At 38.8% G+C, this 15,075-nt stretch overlaps 1 protein-coding gene across 6 annotated transcripts in view; it reads left to right on the plus strand.

The window, feature by feature from the left end:
• The window catches only part of CYFIP1 (cytoplasmic FMR1 interacting protein 1), an 82,246-nt gene that overhangs the window by 21,664 nt on the left and 45,507 nt on the right, over window positions 1–15,075 (plus strand). For 4 of the 6 annotated variants that reach the window (XM_030477505.1, XM_030477504.1, XM_030477506.1 and 1 more), the window contains 13 exons: window positions 545–622; window positions 1,666–1,767; window positions 3,312–3,493; window positions 4,772–4,868; window positions 5,008–5,136; window positions 6,201–6,305; window positions 6,584–6,675; window positions 7,925–8,042; window positions 8,787–8,909; window positions 10,982–11,107; window positions 11,390–11,556; window positions 12,868–13,015; window positions 14,878–15,031. In XM_030477505.1, the coding sequence (XP_030333365.1) occupies window positions 545–622; window positions 1,666–1,767; window positions 3,312–3,493; window positions 4,772–4,868; window positions 5,008–5,136; window positions 6,201–6,305; window positions 6,584–6,675; window positions 7,925–8,042; window positions 8,787–8,909; window positions 10,982–11,107; window positions 11,390–11,556; window positions 12,868–13,015; window positions 14,878–15,031 (1,621 nt within the window). Of the gene's footprint in view, window positions 1–544; window positions 623–1,665; window positions 1,768–3,311; window positions 3,494–4,771; window positions 4,869–5,007; window positions 5,137–6,200; window positions 6,306–6,583; window positions 6,676–7,924; window positions 8,043–8,786; window positions 8,910–10,981; window positions 11,108–11,389; window positions 11,557–12,867; window positions 13,016–14,426; window positions 14,575–14,877; window positions 15,032–15,075 lie in introns of those variants that run through there. The other 2 variants (XM_030477503.1, XM_030477507.1) reach the window with 2 other exon arrangements.

Here is a 15,075-nt window from a genome sequence, read left to right on the forward strand (position 1 = left end):
AACACCACCCCAAGCACCCTCCCCCTCGGATTAGTATTTTTATTTATATTTATAGATCACAGGGTCTTTAGTTTGGGGAAGAAAGAACAACGTAAAAACCAATCTGATCTGGGGAGATAATAACTTTTGCCATTAGGTAAGCATAATTGCTGCAGTTGTTGATTAGTGATCTGACGAGTATTGTTTGGCTTAAGTGGTAGGAAGATGGTGATGTGAATTCTCTCAGAATTAAGTTGGATGCTAAAACAGATGACTGGGAATAAATTGAAATTTTTTTTTAGCCGTTGGATTATAGCCCAGATGGACATCAGTAGCTGTTCAGCTCTGATACATGTAATATGCCAGCTAAGCCTATGAATTATAGTAATATTATTTTACATACAGTATGATGTATCATTCAGCTTGCAATATATGTGTGTTTGTAGATACACATCCTGATAAGAGAAACAGGTTTGTCTGGACAAGGGTTTGGAATGATGGAAGACAAGTGGATTTGATCCTTTTGTATTACAACACCTAATTATATTGACCGTCTTTCTTACAGAATGAAATGCTAGAAGAAGGTCAGGAATATGCGGTCATGTTATACACATGGAGAAGCTGCTCAAGAGCCATTCCTCAGGTAAAGGATGAAGATTAAACTGTCATGCAACATGCGAACTCCTGTCTTGGTGTGGAGTTGAGCAGATAGAGCTTCGTCAATGATCTCTGAAATGTCGTCTACTTTGACTCCTGAATTGTTAAGCTGGGCCTGCCATAGAAGAGTGTCTTTTAGCACCTGGGGACCAGCTGGACTATTTTTACTTTTTTTTGATAGGGTATCTATAGCAATACCTCATGGATTTTGTGTCAGCCTTACTGATTGCTTCAAGAGTAGTATCGAGGTAATGTGCTCTAGAGAGAAAACCTTTGATTGTCAAATATGTTTGAGGTCAAAATTTCATTCAAGAGAATGGACCCTTCCCATTCCCAAGCTTAATACTTTAATTCAGAACAGCTTTAACAAGTAGCATAGCATGTAACAATTAACATTCAGGTTAAACATTTAAATTTCTAGACATTCTACATAGTCATTTTCTAAACGTCAGAGCTACCTAGTGATTTCTTGATCTGCATACAAAAATAAACCCCTGTGAATAGGTGTCAAGTCAACCTCAAGTGTTTGGGAATGGTTGTACCAGCGTGGGGTGGGAAGAATGTTAAGATGCATCAGAAAACTGAACAAAATTATAACCGTGAGTTGACACCTGCCTGCTTTATAAGGAGTTTGTAATGCAATTATTTTTGTACTGAAATGTGAAGAAGGCTTATCCCATGGTTTAAAGATTTAGAGTGGGAGTCAGGTAATCTGTTTTAATTTCTAGTTCTTGTCCCGGTTTAGTGCATCATTTTGAGCAAGTGGCTTAATGTGGGAAGAAGATTGTCCTAACCATACAGAGGTGTCTGACAACTAAATTATTTGCTGTGAGGCAATCGAAAAATCTCAGATTTTGGGTTTTTTTACATACAGTTAAGTTTAGAAGACTAGCATAAAATGGCCAAACCGAGAAATGTATGCCTCGAGTTTCTCTTTATTAGGGTGATAATGCATTTCTTCAGAATCTTAGTTTCTGAGGCTTTATGAGGGACAGTTCCAAGTGTAATGATCTTTTTAATTATCCTCAGGTCAAGTGCAATGAGCAGCCTAACAGAGTAGAAATTTATGAGAAAACTGTGGAAGTTCTGGAGCCAGAAGTCACAAAACTAATGAACTTTATGTATTTTCAGGTAAAAGGCATGTAAATAAGATTTGTCAGTAGGTTTGTGTTTTTATATTCCTGTTTTGTATGCTTGAGATATTCCTATTTTTGTATGCTTGATATTGTGTGCTTGGATACTGAACTGTTATTATACTTTGAAAAAAAACCCGGTATTGTGTGACATAAGGGCAGAATTTCTAATGCCTAGCTTAAAATATTCAGGCAATCTCCATTAAGACTTTCAGAATAAAATCAAAAGTAGTTGCATATGGTCCCTATGTAGCACATGGGTACAGAGATCTGGCACTTTAGAAAGAAAGGAAATAGAAGTATAATACTTTTCACATGTATACATAAAAGCATCTCAGTAGAGAAACCATTTGTTGGAGAGTGAGGGATCCACAGTTCTGGACTCCGGAGCAGCAGGTGCAACTTTGCTATGGAAATTCCTAACCAAGGCAAGCTAACCCAGTTGTTGTGACCTGCCAGCCACTTGAGCTACATGGACACTGGAGAATAGCAGTCTGTCTTGCTTTCTCTTCTGTGCTGGCAGCTTGCCATTTAGTTCAATGGGCTGAGGATGTTTCCAGGCGTTACTCGGAGGGAACCGGAGCATCTAGAGCCTGCAAGCCCTGGAGCCCGCAGGAAGAGAACACTGAATGAAATGTGATATTTCCTGTCGTCTTCCCCAGCTGGCAGATCTTACTGAGTACAATCAATCTCCTTTCATTCAAGGACATTAGTGCTCTAATGTCAGAACAGATTCCTTTTTACATTAGAAGTTGCTGTCTTTTTCATACTTGTAATCTCCATCTCAAACGGCCCTGATGAGTGCTTGGAAATAAGTCCTCACATAAACATGTGCTAGGATGTGCATTGAGAGTTGGCACATACAGTGTGCTGTGGAATTTTTTTGTTGTTTTAAGGAAACATACCTATAATCTGCCTTTTAATGCATACACACTTCCTCACTAAAGAGCATGAAATCGTTGTTTCAAAGGGATTTTAAACTTTCATGACTTTAGTCTGCAAAGAAGTAGCTTGACTCTTGTGCTAGGCAAGCTCTGTAGCAAAAATCACTGCAGGTGCTTGTAGCTCACAGCAAGTATTCAGCCCCACAGAGGACAAGGGGTAATGGGTGCAAACTTGAACAGGGGAGATTTAGGATAGATATAAGGAACAAATTCTTTATTGTGAGAGTGGTGAGGCACTGGAACAGGCTGCCCAAGGAGGTTGTATGCTCCATCTCTGGCACTGTTCAAGGCCAGGTAGAATGGGGCTTTAAGCAACCTGGTCTAGTGGAAGGTGTCTCTGCCCATGGCAGGGGGGTGGAACTGGATGATCTTTTAGGTCCTTTCCAACCCAAACCATTCTATGATTCTATGAAAAGCCTGTGCTGGTGCCTTGCTAGTCAAAACCAGAACACCTTGCATGCTTCAAACATTTTTCTGCCTCAGTGGCGCTTTTCACTCGACCAGCTCCAGTTGTGTGATGAAAGTTTTTTCCTGGAAATTTCATGGCTTTTACACCCTGCTTCTTGTCTTCCCCACCCCCCCACTCCCCCCCCCTTAGAGAAATGCAATTGAACGATTTTGTGGGGAGGTGAGACGCTTGTGCCACGCGGAGAGGAGGAAGGACTTTGTGTCTGAAGCATATCTCATCACGCTGGGCAAATTCATCAACATGTTTGCAGTATTGGATGAGTTGAAAAATATGAAGTGCAGCGTGAAGAACGACCATTCAGCCTACAAGCGGTAAGTGGCAAGGAGCAACGGGACCTGGGTGTCCGCTGCCAGCACACAGGCCTCCCACGAGATGGCAGCAGTTGCTCTTTTTCTGGCGGCTTTCTCTTCAAAAGTAGTCCCTGTGTGGGACAGATTACCTTGAAACTGGGGATGCAGTGACTGCAGTTAAGACGATGAGTAAATCCGTTTTCTTTACGCTGTTCTTCCAGCAGCAAAAAGTTATTCTGCCTTTTAATGCCAAGCTATAAAATACTTCTGATTTGGTGTATGCTAAACATAATGAATATACTTTGCTCAGTAAAGCTTTTCTTTTTGAGTTTGAGAGGAAACTGGCTTGCTGGTGCTTGTGCTACTCCTATTCTGTTCTATTTGTTCTGTTCTGATTTTGGCATCTGCTTTTGACATTTGTAGCTCAGAGTTGAAACACTTGTTCTTAAGACATTTCAGCTTTGCTGTTCAAGGTCGTTGTGGCTGCAGGTTGTAGCAAGGAGGGGAGAAGGGTGGTGTATCAGTGGCCAAGTTTTGTGCTTGAGCTGCCAGATGGCATCAGGTATATTTAGTCAAACATGATGGTCAGAGTAACAGGGGAAGACAGTCTTTATACCAGCTTTAGCCTCATAGAATCATAGAATGATTTGGGTTGGAAAAGATCTTACAGATCATCTAGTTCCAACCCCCTTGCCACGGGCAGGGACACCTTCCACTAGACCAGGTTGCTCAGTGCCCCATCAAACCTGGCCCTGACTACTGCCAGGGATGGAGCAGCCACAAATTCTCTGGGCAACCTGTTCCAGTTGTCACTTGATTCCTTGTGCTCCAAAAAACCTTGGTGAAAATGCATTTACATGGCTTCTCTGCCTGTCACTGCTACTGGATCACCTTTCTCATAGTCCTTCATAAAGAAACCCATTCAGGCAGTGACTAGCCAATCTATGCTGCTTCCACCTACATGAGATTTAATTTCTACATCTACAACCAGTAGTTGCCTTTTATAGTTGATGTTGTGGCTGGAGACCTCTTAAACTTACTTGGCTTGCCTTTCTGTTCCTCTGAAGGCATGCTTCTGGCCACATTCTCTTTCTGCTTGGTTCAGGAGTTTGGAGGTGGGAGATGCACTGAGGTTGACAATCCTGCATGAGCAGCAAATGATATGCCATTGTACTAGCACTTAAAGATGTACTTACAACTGATAGTTCCCCTGGTAGATTTGGGGATGGGTGTGTTTCTATTCAAAGGGAATGAATTTGCTGCAAAGGGGAAACACTGTTTTGTTTTCTGTTTTCAAAGAGCTGCTCAGTTCCTGCGAAAAATGGCAGATCCTCAGTCCATTCAAGAATCCCAGAACCTCTCCATGTTTCTTGCCAACCACAACAAAATAACACAAGTAAGCTTTAATTGTCTTTTTGCAAAGTACCTAATGCTTTACAAAACTGTTAAAATAAAACTCTTCCAGTTTGGTAGTAGCTGTTGTTCCCCAGGGAGTATAACTAGTTGACTAATATCCTTTTCTTCTTTTTTTCCAGTCTTTACAGCAGCAGTTGGAGGTGATTGTTGGCTATGAAGAGTTGCTTGCAGATATCGTGAATTTGTGTGTGGACTACTATGAAAACAAAATGTATCTAACACCCAGTGAGAAACATATGCTCTTGAAAGTAGGTTTCTTTTGGGTAAAAAATTGAAAAAGAATGGTTGAGGCAGGACACAGATGTTTGAATTCCTGAACTGTGTTTCTAGGAAGTATAATGAGAGCAGAAAGGAACTACTATGTTTTATTTTTAGGTATGTGGCAAGTTTGTATGAAAAGCTTACTTGAGGCTTTGTAGCAAATATTTCAGAGAACAAGTAGCTTAAAATTAGGGTTACTAAGTAGATAAGTTTAGTTAGCTGGAATATGTACATGTAATAAGAGGGTGCTGGGCAATATAAAAGTGGTTGATATCAGCTGTATGTCTTGCAGTGGAAGAAAAGGTATAGAGTAAGAATTGAATATTTGCCTCATGAAAAATATTTTGAGTCACTTCAGTGTTTAACTTCTGAGCTCTGTTAATTAGGACCAAACAGAAGCCTCCTGAAACCATGCACAAACACTAGAACATTTGTGTTCTGTCTGCAGGGATGTCAAATGTGTCTTTCATATTTAGGCCTTTTGTTTGGTAAATGCATGCTTAGAATGCATTAAGTGGCTAATGCTCAGCTCCTGCTATTATAACTACTGAATTATAACTTGGGCAAAATGTAATTAGATTTTTTTTTTCAAATGTTTCTAAGCTCTTGTGCTTTTAATTCAGAGATGTGCTGAAAGCCGTAAAAAGCAATTACTCAGACATGTTAGATCTGACCTTCTGTTACAGATCAGATTGCACATACAGAATTTTAATAAAATGGAAGTGAAAAAAAACCCCCAATCTAAAAATAGCCATACTCTAGGTTCAGTGACATTTTTTTGTGTGCTAAACCTTTATGGAAACAAGTAGCACTTTTTAAGGATAACTGAGCAGGCTAATGTTAAAGTTAAAACGACTAATATGCATATAATAAAAGAATACTGCAGAAATGTATGTATTTGAAAATATATTCTATTTGAAGGAGGGTGGGTGTTTCAAGACTGTTTTTAAAATATTACTATTTTTATAACTATATGAAAAGCAGTCTTACTGCAGCAGGTTTTACCTCTAAGATCTGTTTGCAGAGAGGTTTGATTTCTTTTCTTTTTCAGGTTATGGGCTTTGGATTGTACCTAATGGATGGAAGTGTCAGCAACATCTATAAGCTGGATGCAAAGAAAAGGATAAATTTAGCAAAGATAGACAAGTTCTTTAAGGTTGGTTGAGATGTGATCCTAATATGTGATTTTCAAGTTAATTCCCCTTGCATTTTAAATATAATTAAATAGAATAAAGATCACTTTGGACTATAATATGGGTAAATAATCCTAGAATCATAGAATGGTTTGAGTTGGAGGGGACCTTAAAGATCACCTAGTTCCAACCCCCCTGTCCTGGGCAGGGACACCTTCGACTAGACCAGGTTGCTCAAAGCCCCTTTCATTAAGATTTGTGCTTAATAATTTATCTAATCCAATTTATTCCATGTGTACAGCAGTTGCAGGTTGTCCCACTATTTGGTGACATGCAGATTGAACTTGCCAGATACATTAAGACCAGTGCCCATTATGAGGAAAATAAATCCAGGTAAGAGGGAGAAGGAACAAAGCGGGGAGCATCTGGGCTGGGAAGAGTCAGATCCTTGGAGTGTATTTTCATAATCACCTATTAGTCTCTGGGTCTCTGTAATTAATTAATAAGATTTTCACCTTGGTCTACTTTTTGGTGTGGGTATTTCACTATTAATGTAATTCATGTAATAGAATGAAAGAAAGAGGTTGTTTAAAGACCTTTCTATGCTGCTGAGCTCATTCTTGTATCTGTGACATTTCTTATCACCTGGGTTGGAGGAAATGAATTTTATCTTACACTAATTTCATTTTTATTTTTTCCTTTAAATATGAAACTTTCTTTAAAAGAAATGAAGGATTTTACTAAGCAAGGTGAGCAGTAGTAGTGCATGGGTAAATAGGCATGTGTATATTGTATATGGAGCAGCAACTTAGCTTGTCTCCCCTCTCTTTTATTTCAGCGAGGTATGCAGAACAGCAAAATGGCTGGAAAAGGCAGCCAGTTGTTACATAAATGGTTCCATGGTTATGGTTATTGCTTTGTTTTAGTGAAGATTTCCATGCTCCTCCACGACCTTCCCTCTATGCAGTTACATGAATTTAGAATGTAATGCTTTGCATTTTAATTCCTGCAGAAAAACCACATAACCTGCATGTAATTTCTAAGAGAAAATGAACAGCAGTGGGCCTACTGAGCTACTAAAAATATGAGGCTACTTAACCTGACATTCCTGGTAGCATGTCTTTTGTGTCCCTCTTGATAACATGTTAATAGTATTTAATAATGCCTTTTTTATAGTTGGGAGCATACTGTAGGCCTTTCACAGTTAAACAAGAATAACAGTCCGAAGGTAGCTAGATGTATCTTACAGTCTATACCTATACTTCTGCCCTGCCTTTCAATCCTTTTCGGTCCTGTCCCTAAGTGTATGCTCCTGAGGAGAGACGCTGGTTTGTTATTTCATAGCAGCAGCCTTTAAAAAAACAAACAAAAACCAAACTCAAACAGAAAAGAAAATAAAAGAAAATAGTTTTGGGTTTTGAGACTTGGAAGAAGTACTGTTCGAACTCAGAAGGGCAGTCCATCACTTACAGATTGTGCAGGGTCAGAGGTAGAGGTTTGAAGAGAAAAAAGGCCTCAAACAGAGGAGAAAGACTAAAAATACCCAAGACACCCATGCATTGTGGATCTTTCTTCGCAGCATCAGTTGTACTGTTTATTGCCTAAAACTGATTTAGGTGGATTTTTTTGTCTTCTGAAACAGATGGACATGTACATCTTCCAGCAGCAGTCCCCAATACAATATATGTGAGCAGATGATCCAAATCAGGGAAGACCATATGCGTTTCATATCAGAACTGGCTCGTTACAGCAACAGTGAGGTGTGTGGGATTACAGCTATATGTGCAAATTTCATGTCACTGATTAACAGTTATTGTTAAGTATCTGAAGAGCAGGTGAACCTGGGGCTACGTAAATGACAAAGCTTTATCACCTGAATCAAGAAAAGTTGACAGCAGGGCTAGTGCCCATTCTCTGAATGGTATTTGTACTATTTAAATGTACTATAATAATGACACATCATACAAACTACAGTATTATTCTGCCTCTCTCTCTATGTATATATATTTAGGATATATACCCTAGAACTTTTGGGATGTCCCTTTCGGAATAGGTCATATAGCCCTTACTCCAAATGGGTGCTTGTAACAGTTTAAATGAAGCTAAAAATTAAGAGATTAGTAAAAAAACACAAACAAACAAAAAAGCAAAATTAAAAAAACCCATGTAAACACATACGTGTATATGTGTATTAAAAATATATACATGTATAGAACATATATATAATTGATATCTTGAATTCATTTGCAACAATATTTCGGTGATTAGGGATACCAGTGGTTTCCATCTTTTGACCAAAATCTATGGTGTTTAACTATGTAGTCTCTAGAAGAAAAAGCTGATATTGATGCTGATATTGATGTGTTGATACATGGTGCTGTTCTAATGCTTAAAAGAAATCTATGTAGAAATTGGCTCTGGATCATGCTCATGAAATCATGCTGCTGGATACAGCATGTTCTGATGTGGGTTTGTTTTTTTCCTGTTGTTTAATAATGTTCTAGGTGGTGACTGGGTCTGGTCGACAGGAAGCTCAAAAAACAGATGCAGAGTATCGGAAGCTTTTTGATCTCTCTCTCCAAGGCCTGCAGCTTCTCTCCCAGTGGAGTGCACATGTCATGGAAGTGGTATGTTATCTGGGAAATAAAACAAGATGAAAAAGAGGTGGCTTAGTGAGGTTGGACAGGCTTTCCTTTAATGGAATGAAAAATACATGTTGTATTTTCTTCCCTCACTTCCCTTCTTCCTTCACTCCTTTTTTCTTCCTGCTTCAAATTGCATTCTTGGAGGAAGGCACTTGGAGTTCTCAGGTCCTAGGAGTAATATTGCATTTGAAAATTTGAGAGGAGATGAGGGAGAGGAAATAAAGAACCTGCAGAGTTCTTTCTCTGTATTTTAATAATTTATTTAAAAAACAGGTGCCAGTTAGAAAAGAGACTGTATAAGAAACTGCGTAAGGCAGAAATTGAAGAGGAGGATGCCGGAGTTCTTTTTATGCTGCAGACACTTAGATAAAAGCTGCATGTCTTGCCTGCAGCAAATCATGTTTTAGGAAGGGTTGAAACAGATGACGTATTGTATGAGAGAAGCCAGACTTGCTCCTCCTCTGCCTCTGATGTCTGAGGGAGCATCAAGCCATTTACACTTCATGAATCCAATGTGGTTACAATGGGCATAGGCAGAGATCTGGTTTTCTTTCTCTTTTGTATTTTTAACTGACTCTTTTAAAAGCCAGTAGATGAGCCATGCTTTTCCCTTTATTATTCTATTCCTATTTAAATCAACAGTGTATTTTATGGTGAAAATCTTGTTCTGCTTTTCTCCTTTTTAAGAGAGGTCATGTATTTCTGTCCTCTGCAACTCCCAGACTTGCTCCCTTTATTTCTGTCATTGCAAATTGCTGCATTCAGGCTGTCCCTTCACAGTGCCAATCTTCCTATTTTATTATATTTCTGCAGAAAGTCTCTCATTCTTAGCTCTGTTTTTATCCTCACAGTTCCAGAACAAACTTTCTCTGAGGTCCACAGCAGGGTTGTTTTCTTTTCCTATTATCACTTCTTTTCTTTGTTTTTTTATGAATTGTATTTGTATGAATTCCCTTAAGTACTTTTCATGTAGGTTTATGTTCACCTTCTCTCTCTCCTCCTCCTGAGAATTTATTCTGATCTGGAGTATCCTACGTATTTATCTGTCTTCTGCATTTACTTGGTATCCATGAACTTTGTTACATGCATCATGTTCAGATAAAAAGTTTCAGCATTCATTTGATGTCCAACTTAACCCTGTCAACTCAATGCTCCCCCCAAATTAATCTTTGTTTAATAATTTCCCCAGCGTCCTCTCTGTAGCACTTTGGTTACAGGATGTGATGCTTTTCTTTGCCATATGTAAATCGGTGCAAATATGAATCCATTATAGTAGGCAAATTTATATTGCTCTGTAATCTAAAGCATATGCAAAGATGTTATCAACCAGACGTTACTATTTGCTGAACAAGAACTGGGAGAAAATAGTATTTGAATGTGACTTGGATTTTTCACTAGATGTACCCTGATGGATATTGGGTCAGACACTGCTCAGGAATGTTTTGAGCTGTGTTTGCAGTGACTGAAAAGGCAATATTCAAGAGAAATGCATGCTGTGCAGATGAGATTGTCACAAATGATACAGCTACTTCCACACCTTTAAGCCTAGTAACCATTTTAGAAAAACCAACCAACAAAAAACCTGTGGAAACCTATGTGGTTTTCCAGTTGTCTTTTGAATTCTAAATGTGAATATTTGGCCAAGTTGGAAGCTCCTCTTTTTGTGGGAATGGATTTTTTTGTAATGCTCCGAGGTCTCTCTTTCTCGTGCTTAAAGTGGACAAGAAACTCTTGCCTGTGCTAGCATTTGCTCTATCAAAAATACCCTGAAATGCATTACTTGCTGAATGTGAATTGCATTTTTTGAATCAATACAGGATTGCTTGCTTTCAAGAAAATTTGTTAGGCAAATTATTATTTGGCATTTCCACTGGATGGTAGTTTCAGAATTTATGTAGGTTTTGAGAATAATTCCAAATATTATTTTTCAGATATTCTTGAAAGCACTGGAGATAACTTCTTTAAGCTTATGTGTGTCCAGCTACGTTTGCTGTTTCTCAATCCTTTATTTCCCCCTCCCTTTTTTTCTCCCTCTTCTGTTGTGTGAATTGCAGTATTCGTGGAAGCTGGTGCACCCAACTGACAAATATTCTAATAAAGATTGTCCTGACAATGCGGAAGAGTATGAAAGAGCGACAAGATACAATTATACCAGTGAGGAGAAGTTTGCTTTGGTTGAGGTAAATCTTTTTTTACAGTGTTTTTCCAAAGATTCATTCTGTACAAAGGAGAACATTCTCTTTAAGTTTCTATATCCAGTGCAAGAAGACAGCATGCTCCATGTTGACTCTGAAAGACCATGTTTTCCTCCATTCAATATGTAGGAGGAGCACAGGAAAACTATCCTTTGTCTTTTGGAACTTGTTAATTCCTCTTTTCTCATTTTCTGTAATTAAAAAAGGGCTTTTTAAACAATTATACAAACCAAATAAGAAAAATGCACTTTTTTTTCTATTTTCCAGGTGATTGCCATGATCAAAGGGCTTCAGGTGCTGATGGGGAGGATGGAAAGTGTTTTCAATCATGCCATTCGCCATACCATTTATGCAGCTCTTCAGGACTTTGCTCAGGTCACACTTAGAGAGCCATTAAGACAAGCTATTAAAAAGAAGAAAAATGTCATTCAGAGGTAACATTCTTATTTTCATCTTCTCCTATATTATTTCCCCTAAATCTTACTCAATCTGTTGCAGAACTTCATGTCTGTTCATTCCTCTTTAAGTCTGTACTCCCCTATCTGGGGAGTCTGAATACCTATCTGGTATTCAAAGGTAGCTTGGTTGAATGCGTATTGGAAGTTGGAGAAATCTGAAGTAAAAAATGAATAGTTGCCAACATAGCTATGCTAGGACCACCGCAGGAAATCTTGTCTTCCCTGTAGTTTATTTTAAGGAAAGACAACTAGTGTAATATTGAAAGCAAGATTAGTATTTTTATTTTGAATACGGGTGTTACTGTGCACCTCCCTTATGATTCCAGTGTTTCCTCTTCTTGTGTTTCATGTTTAAATCCCAGCTCATAGTCTTCTCTCTGCCCTTTTAGCATCTTGCCCTCTTTCGCAGCTTCTGCTGATTTTGGCTTATTAGCCTTGCACTTCTCTTCCAAGTGCTCCATCTGCCAACACTGATTGGTGGCATTTCCTGACCTTACTTTTTTGTCCCTCATTGTTTGCTTTTAATCTTGACTTGTTTACCATTTGTTTACTCTCATGTTTCATTGCAGAGCTCTTAGAGGTGAAAGTCTTTGGCTAATTAGGCTATTGCTAAATGCTCTGACTGCCACAAAAATATCATAAGCTAAAAGTAAACGAATTACTCCAAATTATCAAGTTTGCAGGGAGAGTCTTTTTGTCCCAGGGACGTTCATGAAATAGGGAAGTATTATTTTCATACCTGCTCAGATCTGGGAGGAGACATTTGCTTCATCATTCAGCATGCCACAGGGTGTGGCTGATCGTGTTTCTGACAAGTATCTGAAATCCAATTTAGTCGTATGAAGCTGTTTGTATAAAGTCCAGCTGAATTCTGGAGTTCTGCTGGAATTCTACTGCTTCTTTTCATTTCAGCCAGGATTGTCTCTTTAGTTTGGTTAATAGTATGCTTTGGTTTGATTGTATAATCTGCACTTTGTGGTGTACAAGAACAAAATGGCTTGATGTGCTTGCTGAGGTTCCCAGAGGTGAATTCTTGACAAGTGACTTTTGCCTCTGGTGAACTAGTCTAAGAGATCAGCTTTCTTGTGACAGAGGGACAATTATTTCCTGGATGTGGCATTCTTGAAGTTGTTGGCAAAATCATTTGCAGTTGCTCTGAGTTACCCTGAGCTCCCGAATGATGTTGCAAAGTTTCTGTGCTTGTGGAAGAGGGCTTAAAAGAAATAAAATGTTCTCAGCAGTGCACTTGGGTGTCTATCGGTCTGAAGTAGTGTGAACTGTGTTCAGTGTTTTGCAGGCCATAAGAAAGACAGTCTGTGACTGGGAGGCGGGTCATGAGCCGTTCAACGACCCAGCTCTAAGGGGAGAGAAGGACCCCAAAAGTGGTTTTGACATCAAAGTTCCAAGGCGTGCAGTGGGACCTTCCAGCACTCAGGTATTTTCCTGTCTGATGGTTGTGATATCTGTCAACAATTGTTGCATTAAATGTTTTCTCTCTGGCCTGAACTGCTTAAAAAATTGAATTATTATTATTTTTAATGCTAAAAATCTACTCTGATTAGGTTTGTATTTACAAAATAATGTATACTTAACCAAAATCCTGTGTCTGGGTTGCTGTGATTCTCTGATGCATAATTTTTCCAAGTGTTCAACCTCTTTAATTTGATTTCCTGGGAAGAAGAATTTTCTCGTTGAGCTCATAATGGTTTTTTTAAATAATGGTTTTGAACTATTTGAATTAATTCTTGACTGATTCCCATCTCTGGTATGGCTGGTGGATTTTTTTGTTAAATCCCATTATTCAGTAGATGTCTATGTAGTTTTAAAATATGTTTAAAGTATAAATATTGCCTGTAAAATATGGGAGAGTATTTGACTTCTGACAAGATCCCTTTTACTGTTCAGTAATGAATGATAAAACTGCTCCCTAAAATCGATTTAATCTGCTGCTGCCACTAAAACGAGGTATTTTATATGTGTTTTCTGTGGTAGTTGTTGAAATCCCATACCTAGATGCCCATCCTTGTTACCTCCATATAATTCTCTTTTATTTTCTTTGTGGATTTGTTTGGAGAATGTATGGTCTGGTATTCATAACTCATCTGGGAAAATAAGGTACTGAGTACTTTGGGTGAAAAACTGAAGGCAGCTGTGGTTTGTAAAGACAATCTTCTAAAACCTATAAATCCATGGGGAAGAGAGCATTTATGGATAATAATCCTCGGTAATAAAAAGTTGCTTAAATTTTGGTAAGATGTGTTTAATGAAGATTTTTTTTTTTTGGGAATTGGAATGAAAGAGTTTAATTTCCAATTCTCTGGGGAAAAAAAATTAAATATCACTACCAGTGTGCTTCTCCTGTGCTTGGTATGTTTAAAGGCTCTGTTCACTGGCTGCAACAGGCTGCTTAGAGTACATGGTTCTATCTGCTTTTTCTGCTCTTGGACTGGCACACTTGTCTGTCTCAGCTGACAGGAGGAAGGAGGATGAAGTCGACTGATTTTTAGATAGGTTTTTCTCAGTTTCATGCAGTTCTAAAATGGCTGTGTATGAATTGGTAATACTTGGAAATCTTTGCAAAATCATTTGAGAAGCTAATGGCTCTCTGAGCATCCTTTGAAATGAATGGAGACTTTTCCCTTCGCTTGAAGGAGCACTGCATTGCAGTGACTATTCTGAATGAAAAAACCTTTCTATATGTCCTCCTCTGCATGCTTGCTACACTGCTTTTCATTTTTAACAAACTAACACATTTCCTCTGTTTCTGTTTCCCCTTCCTTATTTACCCATGTGTTTTTATTAACGGATTCTCTCTCCCCTGCCTGCCCCTGTCTGTTGGTTTTTAGCTCTACATGGTTCGCACTATGACAGAGTCCTTAAACTCTGCTGAGCTGTTGAAGCAGCTCAAGTCTCTGGGATTGGAAAAGCTATTGCATGTGACACACAAGTTTCTGAGGCAGTCCTACATCTATCCGCCTCTTTTAAACTTTGGTGGTAAGACATTACTTATTACTTTTACTTTTCGTGGTGATGTGAACTGTTCCACTGCAAATGGTCTGCTGCTAAGTGTCAGTGGAGGTCCCCTTGCCATGGCTAGGCATTTGTGCTGGTGCGTAGGCTAGCGTGGCATCTGTTCCTCTTGCCTGAAGGCTTTTACCCACACAGTGCCAGTTTTCAATTTGAAGTGGAGCAGTCGCTTACTGATAGTAATTCTCAGTGTTGCTCAACTAATGTACCATGTGTATTTTCCTTTTTCCTCCCCCCTTTCCACCATAATTGTTTCCTTTAATGATACAGCTTTACATGGTGAGAACTATGTTAGAGTCCCTCATTGCTGACAAAAGTGGTTCCAAGAAAACCTTGAGAAGTAGCCTTGAGGGGCCCACCATATTGGACATAGAAAAATTCCATCGCGAGTCTTTCTTCTACACTCATTTGATAAATTTCAGTGGTAAGATACGTAGATGATCGGTGTCCAGCTTAGCATGTCCTAAC

The sequence above is a fragment of the Strigops habroptila genome, chromosome 2 (assembly GCF_004027225.2).
Source record: "Strigops habroptila isolate Jane chromosome 2, bStrHab1.2.pri, whole genome shotgun sequence".
NCBI lineage: Eukaryota > Metazoa > Chordata > Aves > Psittaciformes > Psittacidae > Strigops > Strigops habroptila.